This window comes from Hetaerina americana, unplaced genomic scaffold (genome assembly GCF_022747635.1).
Source record: "Hetaerina americana unplaced genomic scaffold, ioHetAmer1.1.p SCAF_3, whole genome shotgun sequence".
In the NCBI taxonomy this organism is placed as follows: domain Eukaryota; kingdom Metazoa; phylum Arthropoda; class Insecta; order Odonata; family Calopterygidae; genus Hetaerina; species Hetaerina americana.
In genome coordinates this window covers 85918077-85942491 of record NW_027286874.1, presented here as the reverse complement: position 1 = coordinate 85942491, position 24415 = coordinate 85918077, and the positions used below count along the sequence as shown (strand labels likewise).

Genomic DNA, 24415 nt, shown 5'->3' with positions numbered 1-24415 from the left:
TATTTACTTAGAGTTAATCTTCATGTCTTAATCACTTAAAGAATTGAAGAATATTTCCACATTAATGATAATCTACAGCATGATATTGACTTATGAATAAGTTTTCCTCATAAAAATGGAATATACTCATACTATTTTAGAGACTTAATATTACCATATTAAAAAGAGTATATGATAGTTAGCTGACCTTTTTGCTCTGATTGACTTCCTTTTCCTAGTGGGAAGGTGAAGTCTGCAGGTAGAGACAGGGCTTTATTCAGTTGGAGGTGTTCCTTAGGCTTCATTTCATAGTCCTGTATTTTGCACAAAGAGAAATTTATCAAATATGCTGTACAAGTTTAGTTTTGGCACAGAAAAATTAAATAAAAATCAAATTGAATAATGTGATTCTCCAAAGCCATGGAATTGTAAATAGAATTGATTATTGCTGGTACTATTTAGCTACTAGGTATTATGCATAATTATGTATACACCTATTTTGTTGCCTGTCAATTATAAGGAGTATTTATTTAAAAAACAAAAGTCATATTTGCTGGGCAATGCTTGAATGTCATAATATAACATTTTCTAGGAAATCATTACTTAATTCTTTTTTAAGCTTTGAGTCTTGACTTTAAGCTGCGAAATAGAAATTGAACCATTTCCCTGCAACTGCCTCTCTCGGATTTGGCTCACTCACCCCATGGGACAGAAAAGTGATACATATTGTATCTTTCTTACATAAGAGAATCAATAACTGGGAAGAAAGACTTTAGACCTACAAATAATTTTATTATAAAATATAAGAGCATACTTTTAAAAGATTTACTAGTAGGAAATCTTAGGACAAGAGAAAAATAGGTTATAGTTTAAATAAAGTGCTGTAGTGTATATTTACAGCAGCCAACTGAGTGAACAAAAAAATTTTTAATAACAGCAGTGAAAGGTTTAACATGTATTGATGGTGAGGTTAAAGATGACCGTGGCTAAGTGTAAAATATTGTTGAGCATTCCAGAATCTATGTTCTAACAAAAAAGGTCTATTATGAATCTTGTCATTAGTTGGCAATGAAATAGTTTTTAAATAATGTTGAGTAAAATAACTATCTTTTATATCAGAATAAGTCACATAGTATGTAACAAAATGAACAATGGTGACTGGAGCAGACATTGTCAGTTATTTTTCCCTGTGAAAAAAAGTCTAAATAAGAGCAAATCCATGATAAATCTCTTAATCCAATATATTTATAATTGTCCTATCAGTTAAAGTTGGTTTTGGATAGAAACAATACAACAATACATTTTCTTGCCTCTCCTAGCAAAGTACATCCTGACATCCAACACTAAAATAAACCCTTCTACAAGTCTGCATACTTCCTTTCTCCTTCCATAATATCCAACATGTCTATTTTTTTCCTGCCCCTTCCTTGGTTGCATCGTTTTCTCCCCTCTTTCATAATCTTTAACATCCGATTGTCAATCAAAATGCCCTGTATTCTTTCTTGCCATCTTTCCTGGCTCCTTTGGATTTCTCTGACAATCCTCTCTCTTTCTCTACCTTGCTTGGTACTTCCTTGTTTGTTTTCCTTTCTGTTAATTTCCCCTTTTTCATCCTTCTTTACACCCATATCTCTAAAGACTCCAATCCACACATTTTGTTTTGTTTCAACAACTATGTTTCTGCACCTCTTAACATAAAGCTTCATAAAAAAGTTCTGAGCATTTTCTTAAAATCCTTACTCAACATCCCTGTCATCAATTACCTCCTCCTTATGTAATCTTGTTTGCTGAATACAATTCTTCTTCTTATGCCCCTAATACCTTAACCATTTCAGTTCAAAACACTTCTGAGAAAGGTAAACTGTTCCACCTACTCTTTTGTATGAACTACTATTTTAATCTTTAGCTTAGCTTTCCTCTTTTCCAAAAACTACATAACCTATGTTTTGTTTACATTGATTCTCATCCCATTCTTATTTCAATGACCTCCTAATGTGCTCAGCAATATTTGCAATCCCTTGGCTGACTGGCGTAAGAAAGCTTAGTCATCCACCAACCCAACTGATTTTACACATCATCAGAAAAAGAATGCATAAAACAACTTTCATTCCCATCTCCAGTTATTCGCATGGCTCTTTAAACATTTCCTCCAGCAGCACAGGTTATAATGGACTACCCTGCCGTACCCCTCTTCCTAATGTTGCCTATCTGAACTGTCCCTCTACCTCTTACACTGGAGTAGTTTGAGGAATGTAGAGGAGCAAATAAGTTTCCTATCCTTCCAGGCTACTCTTATTTTCTGTAATACAGTCATTAATTCTACCCAATTAACTACCCAAAAACCCAGTTTTCATGTAATATGAATATAAAACTGAAAAACTGATTGTCTTTATATGTGAAAAAAATTGTTTAAAGACACCATAAATGTCTTATTTCATAAATATATTATTTTTCAATAATGTAATTTTACCAAAGTCATTTCCAGGGTATCCTTTATTGACATTTGTCCATTATCTGTGTCGTCATCGTCGACATCATCCTCTACTAATTCTTCTTCATCTTGAACAGCGGCTAACTCTCTTTCAAGCTCACACTCCATATCTAATTCATCTTCCATCTGAAAATATTGAAAACAATTAATATCCTTCTCTGAAGTTTTCTAAAAAACGATTGGTTTATGGTAAAAATAATGGATTTCATTCTAACCTGTTTATGTGATTCTTCAAGGTGCTTCATTAAAACAGCAACAACAACATTAACCAAAACAAACTGTGCCATCAAAACAAATATAACAAAGAATACTGGAGCAATAACAGTTGAAATACAACAGTTTCGTACACAATCTGGTTTATCATTACACGTTTCTCTTAATGTGTCCTTCATTATTCCATTCCAATTATCACCAGTGGCAACTCGAAAAAGTGTTAAGAATGCCATTCCAAAGTTGTTGAAATGAGCATGCTCTCCCAGACCCTGGCAAGGATACGTTTCATTGCATTCTGTCAAAATGAAAGAAATAATTCAATTATAACTATTATGTATTTACAAGTACACATGTTTACAAGTATATGTACACATTAAAAACAATATCATCAAAATTTATATATGAATATCTGACAGTTCTCTCAAACCATTAAATAAGGCCAATCAATTTATTTCATGATTTTATAAAATAGACTAGATTATTTTGCAGGGACATATCTTTAATAGAAATATTTCAGCTTTTCAGATTTCATTGATTTTATAAATTATCTTCCATTTGCATTCAATATCAATTTAGTTTTAATACTCTAAATACTTTCTCAACCAATGTCACTTATTCTACTTACCCAGTCTTCCAAACAATTCAACACCAAGAGCAGCAAAGATAAAAAACAGGAGGAAAAATAGTAACCCAAGATTTCCAACTTGAGGGAGGGCTTGCATAACAGTGTCCAATAAGGCTCTTATCCCTTTAGCCATTTTGAGCAGCTTCAAAACTGAAACATTTCCAATGGAATGCATTTATTATCCACTCAGTAGACCCATTATACTTTGCTATCTAAGAAAAATTATACAATTGAGTCTAAAAACTATTGCTTAAAGATCTCTGTAAGATCAGTTCAAAGTGAGTTAAGGCACAATCTTTAGCCACTAAAGCCACCAATAAAATGAAAATAACGTACAATTATTTATAATTGGTAATAATTTGATTTGATACTATCTATTTTTATTTTTCTTATCAATATAAACAATATATTGCATTCATTTTTATTTTGTTTCCTGCACACTTGCACCCTTTGTTGATTTTTGCTTTGTACAAATATATTAAAGTTTCTGGAGACAAATTATGAGTACCTATTCATAACTTACTATTCATCTTAAATTAACACTTCTCTTGCCATAGTTTGTAAATTCGATATAATTATTAAGAATATTAACATGATTACTATGAATTTAAGGAAACCCAGAAATTTCAAAAGCAGAATTTGATTGAGTCGTAATGAATTTGAACAATGAGATTGCAACAGAAGTTGTTAATGTACCTGCTGAAATATTGATGGTAATGGAGAAGAGATGAAGAGGAGACTTAATTATTTCAGTGAATGGGATTGAAACAAAAAACTACCTAGAGACTTTTTATAAAGTAGAACTATCAAGATACAAGATTGTTCACAAAAAAATATGCATATGGGTGGACTGTTTCCAATAGCACCAATATCTTTGAATTTACACACCTAAAAAAGTCTGCTAAACATTATCAAAAATAAGATAAAGGGAAAAATAGAAAATTAATAAATGAAGATCATTGAGTATTTAGGACAGGAAGAGTAACAGAAGAAGATACCACTTCTAATTTTAGAAAGAAGAATCAGAATGATGACTTACCTCTGGCAATTCGTAAAACCCTCATTACCCTAATTATAGTAGGATTAATTGGTATAATTTTAGATTCTAGCTCTTCCAAAACAATTCCAACAATGGAGAGGATTACAATGCCAACATCAAGTTGATTCCACCTAAAATAATAAAGATATTATTACAAATCAAATTCCCAAGCATCAATATGAATTAAATTTTTTTCAAAGTAAATAATTTTAGTTACAAACCTATCCTTAAAATATAACCGGAATCCTAATGCCACTAGCTTCATTACTGATTCCAGAATGAACACAGCCGTGAAGAAATAGTTGAAAATTTTTAAGGCGTAAGTGAGAGCCTATATGGAAATTAGGTAAAAATGGCGATTAGTAAATGATTGAGGGCATAACACAATGATTTTCATTATATAATTTCATGAAACATTTTGTCACCTTTGGCATCATATAAAACTCCATGGCCATAGTCACAACATTTAAACCAATCACTGCTGCAATAGCCAAATCAAAGTATTTTGAAGTAACAACACTGTGAACCAGTAGCCTAGGTTTGGAATAATTGGCATGGTAAGATGGCTGATTCCTCCCTGAAAAAAGACAATATCATGAAAAGAAATCGATACGTATGACTAATTTTCACCTTAGGACAGGTCTACCCTTTTTAAGAAAGCTTTTCCTTATTTTCATAAGCCATTTTAATGAAAATTCCATTCTTGAGAGCTAAAATAAACTTGTACTCTTTTAGTCTGTGGCACCTTATGGTGAACCATTTTGGGGCAGTAGCCTTGTAGTTTTGAGGAAGCACCGGAAATGAAAGGGAATAATGCACTCAGGAATTGTCTGGCGCAAACAAGTAGAGGGAGTTGCCTTGTCTTGAGGCAACATCGTGGCTCAAAGAACACAAACAAAATTTCTAACCTCATCTATCAAGTGTAATGTTTGTCCTATATATGTAAATCAGTGGTCTTTTATGTACCGGAGCATCAGCTTTTATTCTAAATTGCAATAATTACTTTGGGAGTTATGAGCTGTTATGGACATTATCCAAACTGCTTTTGGAGAAAAGTAAGAGGCAAAAAACTTGATTTTGCACTCATCTTAGTTGGTAATAGCTGGATATAAATATTTAATTTATGTGGCACTGACAATTTTCACATTGTCTAAGTGCAGTACATATTTCACTTATTAGATTTTTGGGTCAGACCTGCAAACAATCTGTGGTTTTTAGCTTCTTTCAAATAGAAATATATTTTCAATACCTTCACACACCTCTGTAGAAAGAGTCATCTATCTAAGAACATATGAATAATTTGCACTTGAATTACCACATATAAATCAATGCTAGGTAGTACTGTTGTGCAAAGAAATTTTCAAAGAAACATTGTGAGATATACCATCGACCAAAATACAATGGTATCTGACTTGATCAAAAATATTATAACATGTTCTCTTTTAAATGTGCTCTAAGTCATCATCTATCGTACCTTTCTAGCAAATATAAACATAAAGAGGTTTAAATATTGAAGTAAAATAATCTTTCAATAGAAAATATGGTACACCTAGAAAGACAGCTTTGGTGAATTGGGATATGTCCAGAGATTTCCCAATTCATACCTGTTTCCTCAAGTCAGAAGCTGAATTCATTACTCACTATGCTATCACACCTACCCTCAACTTGAATAACTTAAGGTAATTTTGGAGTCAGGTTTGGCCCAAGTTTTCTGGCCTGAAGCACTAGGTGCAGCATCTTATGTGAGAAATAAATGCCCATTGCCAACTATATGGAATCATCTTCCATATTCATTGTGAACTGGAAAGAAACTAAAAAAGTAAGATTTGGATTAAATGCATGTTTTTGGCTGCATGTCAGCTATTTTGCAGGATGACAAAGTAGACCCACAACTGGAAAATGTTTCACTGGGCTACCAAATGGAACAAGAGGTTACAGATTATATAGCCTAAGGATGGAAAGATCATTGCCAAAAGAGATGGGCTCTTTGAAGAAGAGGTTTTTGATTCAGAGTGAAAAGAAAGCTCTGAAATCTCTGAAGTTGGCTGCTAAATCTGAAGGAGGAAATAGTAAAGTGAAACTAGCACTACTACTAGAATGTTAAGTTGCAAGAGAAAGAGAACTAATAAAAAATATCAACTGGAGCCAGTAGAAGAAGTACCTTGGGTACTGAGAAGAAAGTCTGAAAGAGTAAAAATTCCTATTCATGGCTACTGCTATAATTTAACAAGTTGTCAACTTTGTAAATACCTGAAGCAAGTAGAAGCCACATGTGATTGAGATATAATGTCAGGAAGTGAATCCAATGATCAGATGACAGATATGATCAAAGAGATGAAACATTTGGTAAATATACAACACCTGAGAAATTGAGAAGAGACCATTGGGTCACAAGGTAATTCGTTCAATGAATGGCTTTTTTTAAAAAAAAGAAGCACGTATATGTTGGAATATAAGATACAAAACAAGACTGGTAGCTCAAGAATATATCCAAATTTAAGGGTGGATTACTTTGAGAAATATAGCCCAGGTTACAGAGAAAGATGATTCACATCCTCATGGACTTGTCCTTGAAGCAAGGTTGGGAGAAAGAACATACTGATATAATACCTGAATACCTAAATGGGCAGCTAATGAATAATTTTTTCATGGAGCAGTTGGAAAATATGCATTAAGAAAATGGATATAATATGCTTGTAGACTAAATAATAATGTAATCAGGAAAAAATAGTTTGCACCAAGCATAGAGAGACTGCAATACATATTTGGATGAACATTTGAAAAACCTAGGCTTGATGGAGTCAGTATGTGGGTACTTTTGTGAAAAAGAAATTTCAGTGGTTAGAGTTAATGATGGTGATGTCATTTTAGGGGTAATTGAACAGAAGATGCATAGAGAGAATTAAATGTGAATTGGCTGAGGTCTTAGTAAGTATCAATTAATTGAAATTTGTTGTCTCTGGCATAATTTTATGGAATTAACACAACATATTAAAATAAAATAAGTAACTTAGTAATCTCACACACACTTTATTTAGATCCCACTTTCAAATGGCAACAAATTTTCTATCAAGGAGATATTTCTCAAAAAGTAATGAAGAATTTACCAAAAGAAAAAATAAATTGACCCTTCACAATAATTCATTGGAATGAGGAGATATACTTCATGTGAAGTCTAAGAAGCTCTTATCCAATGAAAACTTATTGATAAACCTGGTGTTCAGTGCCATCAGTAGCTGTGGATCCTTGACCAACCAAGGTAAAAGGACAAAGAATTTGAAAATCCCAAAATTCAACCTCATCCAGTCACTCACCATTCTAGATGATGCTGAAGAAAATATGACTGGCGCAGTTGTATCACATACACACACAGTGAAAAAAGAAAGGTTTAGCCACACTAAATAATAACTCATGCCTCACCCTGATGACTGAAAGTGCTCAGGTATTGAGATCGTGTACACACAGAACGGAAGGGCTCAATTATTTAAAAGCTCTCTCGGCACTAAATTCTCATGTTGAAGTACCTGTATATACAGCTCTCATATTGAAATACAGAGAGGTCTTTTTCATTGTGTAAGACTTGCTTACTGGCCACCAAACAAACTTCAAAGAGAAAAATATTACAATGTACATGTTTTGATGACCTACAGGGTTCGTCCGGAAAATAAGTGTACTGACTCCTGGGCTGGGCGCGCCGCTCCAGGCGCGCCCAGCACCGCTCTGACGGGCTGCGATTGGAGGGGGGTATGTTGGCAAGCGACGCTGAAAAAGGCAGTCGGCTCTGAGCTGTGGTGTAGTGAGGAGCTCTGTTAACGCGAACCTCCACGCTTCGACCCACGTCATGGAATGCGATGCCGAAGTTTTTGGAGCAGCGTTATTCCATCAAATTTGCGGTAAAGCTTGGGAAATCGTCTACCGAAACTGTCGGTATGATTAACCAGGCTTACGGGGAGTCAGCCATGTCCAGAAACATGATCTTTCGGTGGCACAAGATGTTCGTGGAGGGCAGAGAAGAGGTCGACGACGAGTCTTCGAGAGGTTCCCGATGATGCCTTCGCGGGAGCGTTCCAGGAATGGGAACGCCGCTGGAACAAGTGTATCGACTCACAAGGGTCCTATTTTGAGGAATATTAGCTTAAGATATGTAAAAGTGTAACAAATTTTTTTCCTGAGCTCAGTACACTTATTTTCCGGATGAACCCTGTACTATATCAAATGATGCTAGGCCAAATAAATAAAGAGAGATGTAGGGAACTGTGTAGCTTCTTGGTTCAAATTAGTAAAAAGTGGAAAAGTCATTCATTTCTATTAGTATTATTTTATCAGATGCTCTTTACTGAATTTTAAGTACAACAAGAAAAAATTGAGTGAAGCAGCCGGCTCATTTTTAAATTTCTCATGCACTTATAGTTTTCAAGTGAATGTGGTGGCCTATTAATATTTTTTAAATCATTTGTAGCCAGATACTTTTGCCATATTCATTGCTGGATGGCATAATGGCCTGATGCCATTCTAAAATTTGGGAATTAAAACCACCCTATTGTCCTGGTTTTCAGGCTGTAGAAAACTGCCACATATATGATATTTGGTGGACTGAATAAATGAGCATCTTTCTGGAACTGGAAATAATTTGTTTTACTCAGTCTTCATGATTGAATTTTGCATTATATATGAAGGAATCTTTATCTATATTAAATCAGTAATTTTTCAAATAATAATAGAACTAGATAACCTTTCACACTAACACCATCAACATTACAAAAAGTTATGAAGAAAGTCCAAGTTCTTTGGACACAAAACCATACTGTCTGCCTACCTGCTGCAGTAGCTAAGACTTATATATGTTTAAAAACAAGGTAAAATAAATTATTTTGATTCAATTATATTAATCTAACCAAGAGGACCCTAAAGTAATATGGACCTGAAAATACTGAAAGTGTAATTAATCAATGAAACTTTTAGTGATAAAGTTTAACTATGTACTTGGATTAATTGTACATGGGTACTCTAAATTCTACAATACATAATCTATAATTTTTTAAAACAATATGCTGTAATATGTTAAATTTGACAATGAATCTACTGCAATAATTGTACATTGATATGCTATAATTTTGTAATTTTTGTAAGCAATTTGACAAGTCACCAACTTTCCTTAATCAATGGTAAATATGTTATCTTTTGTGATAGTAAATGCACCTGTAATACAATTTTATTCCACTTTAAAGTGCTCATAATATGTCAAAAACTTACGTCTTCTTTTCTTTGCCATCTGCTTTGCACGTTTTAATGCTCTTCTTGCCTTTTCTTCCTTCTCTTGTTCTTCCCTACACCTGTGGAAGTTTTCCACCACAACTCCAACGAACATGTTTAGCACAAAAAAGCCCACCAGCAGAAGGAAAGATATGAAGTAAAGAAGGCGCCACTCGGAATAATTTTCAATTGGCTTTGGAAAGTTGTCATGTAAAAAACAGAAAGCTCAATTAACATGAAACTTAATGGCAATGTTTTTTCTAATTAATTAATGCATATGTGTTTTGGCATCATTTCAACAAATGCAAATAATATTTTGGGTACAAAATATATGTAATTTATAAGAAATATAGCTGCCATTTCAAGAATTTTCTTTGATCTTAAGCATGCTGATCTGTGAGCAATGCAGCCCCCAACATGTAAGTATTTAGGTAACTCTTTCCTCAAGTTGACAAACTTACTCACCATGTAATTCCATTAAAATAAATACGAGTTATCATTGAAATAGATGTAAATAGAGTGTGTTGATACTCATTAATTATTGAATAGAAGGGACTTTTTTTACTTTTCTGTAATTTTCCAAATGGAAAAGTAAAGTGAAAGTTACCCCAATTTTCAAGTAAGGAAAAAAATGATTAAACATCCTGTGACCACTTGCATACCTGCTGGTCAACTCCTACTGCATCCAGACCTGTGTACATGATGTTCACCCATCCATCTTTGGAAGACAGCACAAAAAGTGACATTAGTGCCTTTCCTAAATCATCAAAGTTGTATTTACGATTAACCCATTTGTGATCTTTAGTGGCTTCACACTCTGTTTTGTTTCGTATGTGTTTTACATCTGGTCCTTCACAGTAATAGAAAGCACCTTTAAAAAGCTGTAATGGTGAAATAGAAGCACATTATATTTTTATCCCGGGCGATTAAGCCATTAATGAACAAAAATATTATAAAAACTTGACTGAATGATATAATTCTACATAAATAATTAATGAACCTACCTGGACTCCAAGAATACCAAATATAATAAAGAAAGTACAGCAAATTAGGACAATATTGCCAATAGGCCGCAGGGAAGATAAAAGTGTTTGCACCACAAGCTTCAATCCAGGAGCTCGGTTAATTACCCTTAGTGGCCTTAATGAGCGTAGCAATCGAAATACCTGTAAAAGAGTATTATTCATCTTAATATTCAAAATATTTATTCATTCAGAAAGATATTTGTGTATCTCCTTTCATGAGAATTTTGCACACAGAGCAAGAATCGACTATATTTATAGAGGTTCTTTTTCGAGAGGGAGAAATCTTGAAGAATTTTTCAAGGTAGAGAGTTATTTTTTCATTCCTTATTAATGATCATATGATGTCATTTTGAAAGGGCACTTTTTCAATGCTCTGCCATCACTCCTGAGAATTATTCAGATGAAAATATAGTTTAGAATACAGGTAGGTAACCCTTTTTTACTTAGCATTACCGCAAACCAGATTGTATTTTTCAATTCTGTTTTACATGCTTTAACACTGAAGATCTGTTTTTAATCATCTTTAAACTCTTGCAAATTTGAAAGTGATAACTATTAGATACATTTGGGCAAGAAAGTACCTTTTTTCTTAATTTTTATCCCCTAATTGCCATTAAAAACAAGAGATTTATCTAATTGGCTATGGAAAGTTCAGTGAATGCATGGAGACATTGGTGATGATAAGGCTGAGACTATTAGGGTGGTGTGTTTTGGTTCAATGAATGAATATAGCTGGCTGAGCGCCATTTCCTCAGGGTGGAATTATACTGTTAAGTAATTTGTCAGGGTTCTGAGACTTAAATAATGTCATCTTATTCCTTTCCAATTCCTAGCATACTTCATTATCACAATGAAATAGTATGAATTAGTTTATATTTTTTAATTATTTCATTACAAAAAGAATTTCCTCCACAAATCAATATAAATAAAGAGTCCTCAGCTCTCAAAAATCCTCAGATTTTGTTAGCTGAATTTCTGCTTCCTTCTGACAGATGCTAAAATGTTATTTATAATACATAGTAACTCCAGGGAACAAATGTTTTCATTTCAAAGATATTCCCCATTATTTCAAATGTTACAAAATGCTATCTCTGATTTTATTTTTGTGTCACTGTTTATGAAAACTTGGTGAGAAAGAGAATAGGGATAAACTCTAGTCAGGTATTACTTGCCTGACATTTTTTTGTGGAATTTAAAGGAAGTGGATAAAATTTATCTTTAGAGTATTAATTTGTATCTACTTACCCTAAGAATACCAAATATTCGTGGACTGCCTTCTGAGAACATTGACATTAAAAGATCAACAATCGAAATAACAACTAAGGACCCATCCATGATGTTCCATCCAGAGGTGAAGTATGCATCTCTCCCATAAATTATCCCTGTTGCAATAACCTTTTGAAATGAAATATAAAGAAATGCATTAGGAAAGCATTGATTTTAAAAGCTTTTCAGAAAGTGTACAGTTAATTTTAATTTGAAAAAGTGCTGAATTCTGATTATGCTAATTATCAACAAAGGATATTCAACATGATAACAGAAAAACCATTCATGGGGTGATATCTAACTGATTTATCGTTTCTTCCTTCAATCACTTCTATTTCACTAAGTTAAGAATCCAATTACCTAATACATATTTAGTTCTAGGAATTAATAACTCATGAAATTAACATGAGAAGATTGTTCCCACCTTAACCAACATTTCCAGAGCAAACACCACGGTGAAGATGTAGTTTGCTGTTGATAGAAAAAGCCGTTCTTTGGATATGGTTGGTATGTTTGGCCGCTCCATTGCAAGAGTGATGCAGTTGAGTGCGATGAAAAGTAACACAACGTTGTCAAACCACTTCTGCTCCACAAACCATATGCACATCTGCCGTATGCTGTTGTGAAGAAAATACAGGGTTGATGAAATTAAAGTTAAACTATTACCTTTAGAAGAACAAGGTAAAGTATTCAATTACTAAATGTACATATCAAGGTAATGCAGAAGATAGTAAGGCATTATGGATCTGTTAATGTCAAATTGTTACTCAAATCGAGGCATTTAGGGTAGAAAATATTGTGAACTTGGATAATCAAGATGAGAGGTTTTCATTATATCTTTAGAGATACAATGAAAGGATGCAATGGATAAAGTAATTAAATGGATACAAATGGATAAAATGATTTGTTGAAAATTCATTAACATTTTGCATGTTAGTTTCAAATATTTATATTAGTAGCAAAATAATTTTCTAAATATTATAATGGTATTCAAAATAGCATCTGGCAAAAATATATATTTTTTTCATTCCAGTTTTATCATTGCATTAGTAAGAACTTACAACATAAATTCAAGGCTCCACATACTACTTAGAGTGCCAAATAGTCCTCCTTTACCTAGTTTAGGTTTATGATTTCATGCATAACCCTAGGATCCAAATAAACCAATTTTGGCTTAATGTTGGATTTTATTTTGGCCCACACCAATAGAAAGACATTCTAGCTCTTTGTGGAATTCTAAGTCACAACTTACAGGGTAATAGGAGGTACAAAACAATCATTTGGTTCTCATTGTGTAAATTAACATTCCATTTCCCTTTATAACCCATCATCTGTATTGTAGAAGCATAATTCATCCATGGTAACTCTGGTTAACAGTTACCCATTGACATATAGGTAGCTGTTTTTCCAAAAATATTACTTCTATAAAGAAATCTCAAACAAAAATTTCTTACACCAGGCTATAATTTTAAAATCGTTCTAAAAGATATACATCCGCATTAATTAGCTAAGTTGATGGGTCTATTTCACCAGGACTTCTCACATTTTACGGGGAAATGCAACAGAAACATAAAATTTAAGATTTAATTTCATTCAAAGAATCCACTGTAAAGTATCTCTTTTTAAGAGTGTTTTTTCCTTCTTTCTACAAGCAATTTCATCAAAAAATTCTACTCTTGATAGCTTCCATAATATTTTTTCTCTGATCCTTTTTTCTATGATTCTGTCAAATATTTACTCTTTAATGGCGATGCCATCGTCCACCATGTTTTTCTCTGTGCTCCCATCATTTCATCCCATTTCTCCTTCGCCGTTAGCCTGGACTCCTTTATCAAGGAATCTAGTCTGTGGCAGATTAAAGTGAACCAGTTTGGTGAGGTAGCCTCGCACTTTCGGAGGAAGCACCGGGAACTAAAGGGAATAATGCACTCACGAATTGTCGGGCGCGAAGATGTAGAGGGAGTGGTCGTCCTTCTCCTTGAGGCAACCCCGTGGCTCGAAGAACACGAAGATTTTCTTCATCTTGTGGACATCGCCGGAGGAGGAGGAGGCGGTTCCGGGGGCACCTCCGTTCGCTCCCGCTGCGGCCGCCGCTGCCGCCGCCCCCATCGCCGCGGCGGCCGCCGCCACCCCTCCTCCCCCGCCCCCGGAGCTGGGCCCGTCTCCGCCAGTCGCGTAGCTGGAGATGCTGGCGACTCCCAGCTCGGCGGCCTCCGGGCCCTCGTCCGCCGCCGCCTTTGCCGAGTGCGGCGACTCGATGAGGTTCTTGGCCTTGCGGTCGGAGGAGGCGGCGGCCGCCGCGGCCACCATGGCCGAGAGGGAGTTGCGGTGGTGGTGGTGGTGATGGTAATGGTGGTGGGTGCGGGCCGTGGGGGCGCAGATGGGATACGAGGAGGAGGAGACGTTGGAGTGCTGCTGGGAGAGGGGACGGTGGTGCCGGCTGTGCTCACAGAGCGAATTCTGCCGGGAGAGGCGGTCGCCGGTCGCGCTCCACGCCGGCTGCGTCGTCGGAAATGGGAGAGGAGGATTAATTGAGTTGAACTCGTGGGGTCTAATTGCTCGTGACTAAAATTTGGACGTCAAAGGTGATGTCCTAATCAAATTGGCGGAGCAACAACATTGTACCCAAGCTATTACGATACTAATAGTAATGCTAACTAATAACGATGACTAAGAATGCTAATTATTATGAGGCATTGGAATAATCCTCTACGAGGAACAGAAACTATTGTTTCCACAAACCAAAAAAGAACACAGTAATCAAATTGATGGAATAGTTGATGTGCGAGGTAAGAGCTCTTTTCGTACTAGCAAGCTCTACGGTCAATGAAAGTCACACATTCAGGGTCGGGGACCAAGTTCATTTTCTTGTGCCGGCGGTGGTTGCACTGGAAGTTGTGATTTCTGTAAAGCCGTACTGCTTGGGGAAATTCGTTTGACTGCTCGTACCCTTACTATGGCGCATCATTTTGCTTAAAGTTTTGAAAGTACCTGGAAAAGTTATCGACACTAAATTGCTTGGTTACGAAACATAAAAGAATAATAATTTGAATAATCTCAACGAAAAAATGATATTGCGATTGTAGTGTACCGTCGTCACTCAGCACAGAGACAATAAAACAATAAATCCTTTTTACAGTTAGTTTCAAAATTATGTAGACTCCGGGTTGGAGCCATAGTATCTGAGAAAAGGGTTTTGATGAATATGAGGCATCAACAAAGGGTATGTTTTATTTTATATTATGCAACAGTAGCGAGATATTTCGAAATTTTAAAATGAAATTTGACTGCTTTGATTGAAAAAAAAACATCTTTTTCGGAGTGCAGGACGGCAGTTAAGACTTTGTCGGCCTGTAATTTCACAACTGTTGCAGAGAATAAAATTCTGCCTTGGAAAAATATTGGTGAAAATTTTTAAAATAATTTTGGTACTCTCCAACTTTAATGCGTTTTGGTCTTATAGTTTTTTTCCCAATTTAAAAATTCATGTTATCTCCGAACATTAAAGCCACAGTGAAATAAAACGACAACTTGGTTTTAACTCGTGATTTTTACTGCTATTACAATTTCCTTTTAAATGTTAATCGGGAAACTATTATTCGGTAAATTTCATATATTTTGAAAATTGGAGCAGTTTTAAACCGGCAATGACAGGTATTCCGTCGCGATGTTGCACATGAGCACGCTACCCACTCAACTAAAACAACTGGCAATTTCAGTTTTAATACGATGCTCTGGAAATCCGCTTGCGTTTTTGTATTTTTTTGTGACGAGTTGAGGAAAAATAACATCTGATATCGATTTGCGACTAAGTTACGAATTCTCCTATGGTGCCTGATTGTACTTATACGATGGGTATTTTTCAGATTTCATTTTATCGTATGGAATATTCATGTATTTTGCGGTTTCCTTATCAGGTACTATTATAATAGGGTGATATATTAATTTTCTTTACTCAATTTAACTCAAGAAAATTTCCAGAACACCAGATCAAATTACTTAAAAAACAATATCAATAACTACAGCTCATTACACCTGAAATACACTTACCATTTTAATGAGTAAGTGAAATGGGGCACGAAAAATAATTATGATGTCGTGGCTAAGATCATTACGTGATTCTTTTTTACGACATTCGATACTCTCAACCCAAAAAGGGAGATATTTTATAAATTTTTATTCAGCTATAAGAAAAATGTTTTACAACAAAAATTGCCTGAATTCCTATATTCCATAAAGCATTAAATGCCGAAATGAAAGGCTATATTTAAAATATGTAAAAGAATTGAAAATTTAAAATAGATTCGGGTATTCCAATGTATTCACACATTACTTTAAACTAGCATGTATAATGAACTGTTTTCTTTCTAACATTTTCCTTTTCCTCATTTATATTTATGGTTCCTCTTTAACACAACATGAATCTTAGAAAAATAGTATCACATCCGGAGTTAACAAGTTTCGACTCCAAAAATGTAAAAATTATCTTTTTATTTACATATTGTGTGTATATATATGTGTATGCATGTATATATATATATATATGTATATATACACACACACACACACATATATATATATATATATATATATATATATATATATATATATATATATATATATATATATATATAAATGTAAAAGAATTGATAAGGATCGTCAACATAAAAATAATCATATACATGTAGTTACATGCCTTACTGTTGGTAAGCATGAGTTTCATGCCTCCAGTATGTAAGGAACAAGAAAAACGTTGAGCCAATAAGAATGGTATGAGAAAAGTTATGAATATCTGACTGTATGCACTTAATGCGTAATTTTCTAAATATTACCGATAATTACAATAATTCATAAGTGTTATTTAATTTTCAGACTAACGCTTCTGAGCATCCTCCAGAAAGTCAGTCTTACCTGCTCGAATGACGTGGTGGAGAAGACGACGGAGGGTGGTCGGGACGAGTGGGGCGGTTGGCAGGAGAAGCTGTGCCGACTGCGGATGGAGCTTTGGGGACTGAGTGCGGAGGAGGGCTGGAACGAGCCCACGCCCAGGTGGTTGCTGTTGTTGGGGGCCGCGACGGACGACGATGGCTGACCCTTGGAGACGCCGCCCCCGTTACCCAGCTGACCTGTGTCGTTACGAATGCTGGCGAGCAGGCCGCCGTTGCAGTGGGAATGCCTGCGGATGAGAGACCTATTGACATGAGAACGTCGTGTGATCAATTCACCAATGCTGCTACACCTTTGCCAAGATCTACATTCTGGCTGAAAGGCGCGTTTCTCCCATGAGCATGAATTACACAACTGCTTTAGCAAGCATACACATCTTTGCTCTTTTTCAGTCGATATTGAAAGGGCAATGTTTACATCGATTCGAAACGTTTTCATTCATATGAAATTGTGTGGACTTCATGGAATTTAATGAACTTGCGTTTATTTCGATAGTCAGGAAAAAGTTTACTTCGGTCATTATCTAAAGTAATGTCTTACTTAAATTTAGTGAAGTAGTTTTAAAACTATTGCATGAAATAATTATTAAAATAATTGTATTGCTTATTCTGATTTAAATTCTTCAATTTTCTACGATTCTCTAGCAAACTAAGAATTGTAAATTTTCAAAATTCACGTAAAAATCGTTTCATCGCTCTAACTTAAGTCATCGATTGCCTTGAATATAATATATTTACTTCATTTTAGATATTTAATATTTTGAACATAATAATATTATTTTAGGGCTGGGATAAAAGGATTGCCCTTTTTAATTTGCATCATAATAATTGGAAGACTATTGGGGTTATCAATTGACTATGGAGGTATCACATAATTCTCGTGGAATATTTTACATAACTATTAACGGCATTGAGCTCAAATGGAATAATATATAACATTGGAATATGTTGAAAAAAGGAAATATTCATTTAATTATTAATGAAATGGTCGATTTGCATCGAATTTCAGCCATAACTTTATAAAATATTAGTTACCTGCAATGAAGTTAGTGCTGAGGTGCTTCATGCATAAGGGATAATACTAAAGTGAGGAAACTACACCCTGAAAGAACCTTTTTTATATTTACGTCTTGATGTAGTGTTTTCACAGATGAGTTTAATTATTTTTCTTGAGGTCATTTTGTAGCTAGAGCTGCTTGTTCATTTTTCTTGTCATATTTATCATGAAATGACTTCTGAGTATTTATTTCATTAATTAAACCACTAAGTTATAGTATCATTAGCTTTTATTCATAAGTATTAAGTGTTCCCGAAAAATATAGATAAGTAGTTAGGTTTCACCAGCGACTTGTTTTATTGGAGTAATTGTTCATATTTCGATATTTTGCATGCATTCAATTAAAAGTGAAAATGAGCAGTTCATGAACATTCTGAATGTTTCATATTGCGTGAAGTGACAACTTTGTGAGCATCATGATTTAGCAGTCACAAAAGTGTAATTTATGGCACAGAATTGTAAGCACCAAAGGATTGAGAAGGGACATGAAAGATGGAGGTTTGAGAAGACCATCAGTGGAAACTTGTAATGTTTGAATTCAATAAGTATTCAGGGAAAACATGAGTATCTAATTCAATATTTTGTTTATGGCATGGATTCCTCTAACTGATATTTGCAGCAAGAGATTTACTGTAATACGTGGTGGAAGAAGTTTCTTTTGAAGTGAGGTCTCCCAAACAAAAGTTTCCGTGATTGCAACAAATCATTAAATATTTCAGCCAATGGTTCCAAACTTACGTTTAAATGATCTTATTGGCAACTTTTTAAGTTTTAACGCAAACGAAAATGAATTAGCCTACAAAATGTTGAGCGTTTTCTGAGCTCGCCAACAAATCTTTAATGGATGAGTTCTATGAACTAGGTTACGTTCATTATTTTCTGCCAAGCACAAGAAAGGTGATTGCCCTCATTAATCTTTAAGCCTATATGCCGACATAGAATGAATGCTTTGAAAAGAATTCGAAGACCCATTTAAAAACCCTATTTGAATTAACTTATCGACAAATTACTCACGTTAAGATCTGATGATCAGTTGGCAATAATAATAACATAAAATTTTAAGAGTTAAAAATAATTGTGCAATTATAATCCGTAATTTTTCTGACTTATTCGCCTACTTTATGCTCTAAATCCTTGCGTGCGTGAGCTATTTCTTTTAGAGGAACTCATAATGCTAATTAGTCATATTTCAATCATCATCATAGTGAGTCGTGTCTTGTAGCGTGAAGTTATTATTGTTAGAATTTTGAATAAATGCTTACAGTGGGCTGAGCACGTAGTTGTTGCTGTTGTTATTGTTTAGGACCACGCCATCGGATTCGGCAAAGGCGCCCTCATCGGCCGCTGCCCCACTTCCAGACTGGTAGCGGGACGACCTCCGCCGAAGCGACGGTTTGGACAGCTTCCAGGAATAGCCGCGCTGCATTTTCGGGGGGCTGCATAGCACCGGATGAGAAAGTTACGGTCACGTTAGCAATATCAGAATAACTGTTCGCAAGTAGATTAGGGAGTACTTTCACCATGAAAGAATCCCACTTTCTCGTGGAGACTTGCCATATATTTCAATAAAGATATAAATAATTTCTCAACTTGGCAGTAGAAAATTGAATATTAGCGCTCCTTTGAACAAAACTCTGGTTAATGGGCAACGCATGCCATGGCTTACATATTTTGATTCATCTTGATTTCCAACTCAAATATTTAAATTTCGTGAGAAGATGCAACGAAAAGTAAAAATGAAGGCCATCTCACGTTAAAGTATGAACTATGGCTGTGAATAAGATACAGAGTTATTGGATCAGGACATTGGGTAATCCTGTTCTACGATTTAAGCGATTAAATAATTTGTACATCAGAATATTTCCTTTTATTTAGAATTTCTGATCATCGGTAAATACAGTTGTTATGCTAGTTCACGAGTCGTGTGTTTTGCGATTCACTTCGGAAAATATACTCATGCGTCAACATAAATTGTAGTATAACAATTAATATTTAAATTTCCATATGATCAAATTCAGTGACTCTATGAATCTCTCAGTGACTCTACTATGCTCAGTGACGTTATAATTACAATTTTAAAGATATTTTAATAATGCAGTTTATATTATAAGCTACAATTTTATCGAAAAAACCTGTTCCCTGCCTTTCCTACATTGGATATTCTGAGCTTGATATCCGGATCGAATTAGTTGGAAATTCGAATAAAATCGAATCCACGGTCATTCAGATCTAAATTGAAACTGTATTTTAGGTATTTACAATAATCCGGGTAGCACATCAATCGGATAACTTGAATGATTCTGCGAAAGTGATATTTGAACTTTTAAAATGAATTTTGGAAAAAGAATAACAATTGGCTTTAGCTAAGATTCTGTTATGTCAGTGAATTTTTAAGTTGTTATAGATAGGGAACTTGTTACTCATGGTAGAAAGGTATTGGTGCCTATAACCTGTCTTCGGTAGAGGAGCACTTTCTTGCACGCCTTTACAAAATCGTACGGGGAATAATTGAAAAAATATCAAATCAATTTCTGATTGGTTTAATTATTTAAAGCAGTACCGGAAATTAGCTTATTGCCTAGTCCAAACGAATCGCTCAATAATATCGATTTTTTTACTATTTAAAAACCAGGATAATTACGTCAACTGAAAATTAATTAATTAACTTTTATAGATCACCACGACTAAAAAATGTTGTTCGGTATATTCACGTCAACTTCAAACAATTCACTTTCCACGAAATGTATGGAAACCATGGAAACGGATGACTGAACCTCTGTCAAAACAAGAGTATATTCTACTAGTTTTCACGCATCCAGTTTTGAAGTTGCATTGGCGACTCTGGTCAAACTGTTCCTGCGTCGAATGAATGGATCCAAGATCTCGGTTTGGTGAGATGGCTATTGTTATTCGCATGCCGAGGACCCAAGTTTGAATCTCGAAGGTTATAGGATTTTTTACTCGTATCCCGATCCCTATATACTATGGGGGAGAGCACGGCGTGTGTCGCATGGAACGTTAATCCATAGACCTTTTGGCGCCCGCTTTCTCTCCATCCCCCTCCCTCCATTCCCTGAAAATCCTATTTCTACCCACATTACTCCCCACCAATCCCTAATGGTCCATATGACCTCAGTAATCGGTCGACCCCTCCTTTTTTGGCAGTTAAATGATCAAAGGTTATCGCGGGAGTATGAGACGTGTTGTGGGTTGCCGCCCTCCCAGGATATCGGTTGCCGCTCACCTCATGGTGGGTTCCCTCCTGGAGTTGGGCGTGGTGGCCTGCGAGGAGGCCGGGGAGGCGGACGACGGGTAGGAAACGTTCGGGGCGAGTCCGGTGGCGGGAGGACCCGGGGACAGCGACTGTGGGTGGGCGGGGTACGAATGGCTGACGACGGCAACCAGGCTCACCCTACGGCCGGGAGTCGGGGACAAGTTGTTGTTGACGTACTTGCTCGGCGGAGGCTTCAGGAGGCCAGGGATGCTGCACTGGGACGACTGTAAAAAAATAAAAGGTGAGGTAGGGAAGAAAGAAATTGAGAAGTGAAAAATTCTTATACTCATTCACTATTTACAATGGCGTCAGCGGAAACGAAAGCACTCACGAGCTCGTTAAGGAGAAAAGGCAAAAGAGGGGAAGGATAAGTCTTAATTTCGGAAATTGTGGGGATGTGATGGCAGAATAAATCAAAAATTAACAGATTCAAGGGGTTTTAGATTGGAGGAGATTTCATATAACGTCCAATTAGAGTCGGGCGTCAACGCCCCAAAAGAAGGAAAAGAAATGGTCATGCAATATTTCCATAATTTGGTAGACTGGGGGACAGAGGGGTAGGATGAGCCACACTCGTGGTCTTCTCGTCCTCTTTGAATACCTTTTTACAATATATCTACTTCTTTTTGTCACTGAAATCTTGATGTTCAATATTGGATGTGAACTTTGTGCTAAGTCTCGGAAGAAACCTTTAAGCGTTCCAACTCTTCTTTCGACTTAAGCTTTTGCGCCTACGCGAACGCGTTTGTTTTGTATTTCTCCCGACGCCAGTGTAGACTGGCGATCGATGGTCCCTTTAAACGCACCTGTTTATCGGCGATTGTAGTTAGATTCAAGAATAGGATAGAAATAACTATCGCATCTATTTCTGCTGTAAGCACTGAAATCTGCATTTGACTAATTCATCGATACAAAAACGCTTTTTTAACGTTACGATAAGTATCCTGAATTCACCACTGAAAAGAACATTGCGTAAATTAATCTTCATAAATCTTGGCCTCTGCAGATTTGACCATGAAAGTGAACTCGAGGTTGCTGGTCAAAGTGGCCGGTTGGGCCAATTTGTCTGAAACCCCTAAGATGGTGCCTCAGAAGTGGTCGACGGTGGAAAAAGAAGACGAAGGACTCTCCACCCCTCCGTCAATTTCCGCGTTGCCGGCGCCGCCGCTTTTGCAAGCACGCGAGCTGAGAGCAAAATCTGACTCCGCCTACTTTTCCTTTAGTCATCTATGTCCCCCACCTCATTTCCCCTTTTCTTCGTTTTTTTATTCTGTTAATTTGGAAATATTACTTCCGCTCTAGAGGCAGTTAGCGAATATGTAATTTTCAAGTCAGTTGTATCACTTACCAACACTGACAAATCAACGCCTCTTCTATTCTATTCCGGACGCCCGATCCCAAGTTCATCTCTCTGGTGTTTACCTTGGTCATTAGAAAGAGCGCTTTAGTGACCTTTGTCATTTTTTCGTCTTGAAACGAAATTAATGAACACTGGATAACCTAATAATCGGCACTTCCCAGGAAATGACACTTCAAATAATTTTGATGCTTGTATAATGCTGAGAAGTCACATTACCCTATTCACCATTTTATTATTTAATGATGATATCTTACATCATCTCTCCGATAGATGGCTTTATGAGAGAGTGCAACAGGTGATTTTTGAGGAATATCTGTTTAGTAAAGAGCTAACTTCTTTGTTCTGCGGCGTTAAGACTTTCGTGGAGAGAGACGGTGTCAAACGCTCGGTTTAGCTTCCATGTTTCCACTTTACTCCTTACTTACCGATGACCGGTCGATGGAGTCGATGGACAGGGAGCTGGCATACAGTGCTTCTGGGGCCGTCAGGCGGCTCCCTAGGTCACGAAATCCCGTGTCGAGGGTCGTGTTGGGCGAGTCTTGCGGAGTGGCTGCCGTGTGTGTGATAAGCGGTGGAGGGTCCACCGATGGCCTAGAGCCCCCGTTACCTCCACCGTACAGCATCTTGTTCTCTGTGGAGAGAATCATCGGTATTCGGTTAACATTTTTAATGTCGAAACTCCAAGGTCATACCAGAAGTGATTGACTCTCGAATGGATGGATGGATGTGTCTCCTTTACTTTTGTAAATTGGTGGAAAGCATTTATTTTGGGAGCAGAGGACATTATACCCGTTTGTATCTTTTAGGAACTTTAGGAGGTCCTCAATTGTGTAGCCACAATGATTCAGCGGAAAAATAATATACCATGCCAAGATATATTTCGATGTTAGAAGTTAAGATTTAAGAATCCGAATAAGGGAAACGTTGGATGAGGCCCAAAAGAACGAAATTGCTGAATTTTTATCGAAGAAACCAAGAATATAGGTATTCTTTAATTGCGATACTTTTGTTATCCAGCAACGAAAATCTTTCCCTATGCCTTCAGCGATAAATGATCCCATTCGAAGGGGTCACATTTATGATATCCAAGATGAGAGATATGTCAATGAATTTAGACTGTGAAAAATTGCGCAGAATCATCTCTCAGCAAAAACTTATTGAAGTGGATGGTAGAATTTTATCAACTTTTACCTACGATAAATCTGATTTGGCATCATGGAATGACTGCAGGCACTAAATAAAAATATATACATATCACAACGATGTTAACAGATATAAAAATAATAATATAATTCGATTGAAGTATTTCGATACACCATAAAACATTCTGGAATTATGACAATCAGGAGAAAAGAACGAATGGTAGTTGAAAGCAGAGAAAAAATAAATTAAGGCTTATTCGTCAGAAAATCGGTTTTCAGGGTCAGGAAATCGATTTTCTCTGAAAATTATGTTGTTATGAATGTAGGGAGTATAATATGCTTACAAATTTGGCGGTTAAATTATTACGGAAACATAATGGCAAGAGAGGCAGTATCCTTTATAATTCAAGGGAAAAGAAGATTAATTCACATTCGCTCGGGGAGAATTGCATAGTAAACGTGAAAACATCAGCCACAGTAACCAGTCTTGGAAATAGAGATTAAAATGGATTTTGAAATATTTATCAGAGAGGTAGTGACCTAAACTTTATTTTTTAACGAATCAATACATTCTCTTTCATCTTCATTTTTACAGCGTCATCAGAGATTTGGAATCATTTCCAAGAAGTAAGGCGGAAAAAAATATAGATGATAACTTTTTATGCATTCCTTCCACGAAGGCTCATATCTCTACTCTTATATGCCTCCTTCTCTTTTAAACTTCTCCCCGGCCAATGAAAACGTT

At 35.9% G+C, this 24415-nt stretch overlaps 1 protein-coding gene across 1 annotated transcript in view; it reads right to left on the bottom strand.

The window, feature by feature from the left end:
• The window catches only part of Ca-alpha1T (Ca[2+]-channel protein alpha[[1]] subunit T), a 117711-nt gene that overhangs the window by 5896 nt on the left and 87400 nt on the right, over positions 1–24415 (bottom strand). The window contains exons 16-32 of the mRNA XM_071587903.1: positions 22954–23159; positions 21139–21392; positions 19157–19330; positions 16803–17082; positions 13825–14390; positions 12316–12508; positions 11871–12020; positions 10605–10766; positions 10263–10481; positions 9601–9793; positions 4773–4924; positions 4569–4678; positions 4348–4478; positions 3309–3458; positions 2686–2978; positions 2450–2596; positions 188–293 (exon numbers count right to left, since the gene is read on the bottom strand). Of these exons, the coding sequence (XP_071444004.1) occupies positions 188–293; positions 2450–2596; positions 2686–2978; positions 3309–3458; positions 4348–4478; positions 4569–4678; positions 4773–4924; positions 9601–9793; positions 10263–10481; positions 10605–10766; positions 11871–12020; positions 12316–12508; positions 13825–14390; positions 16803–17082; positions 19157–19330; positions 21139–21392; positions 22954–23159 (3486 nt within the window). The remainder of the gene's footprint in view (positions 1–187; positions 294–2449; positions 2597–2685; positions 2979–3308; positions 3459–4347; positions 4479–4568; positions 4679–4772; positions 4925–9600; positions 9794–10262; positions 10482–10604; positions 10767–11870; positions 12021–12315; positions 12509–13824; positions 14391–16802; positions 17083–19156; positions 19331–21138; positions 21393–22953; positions 23160–24415) is intronic.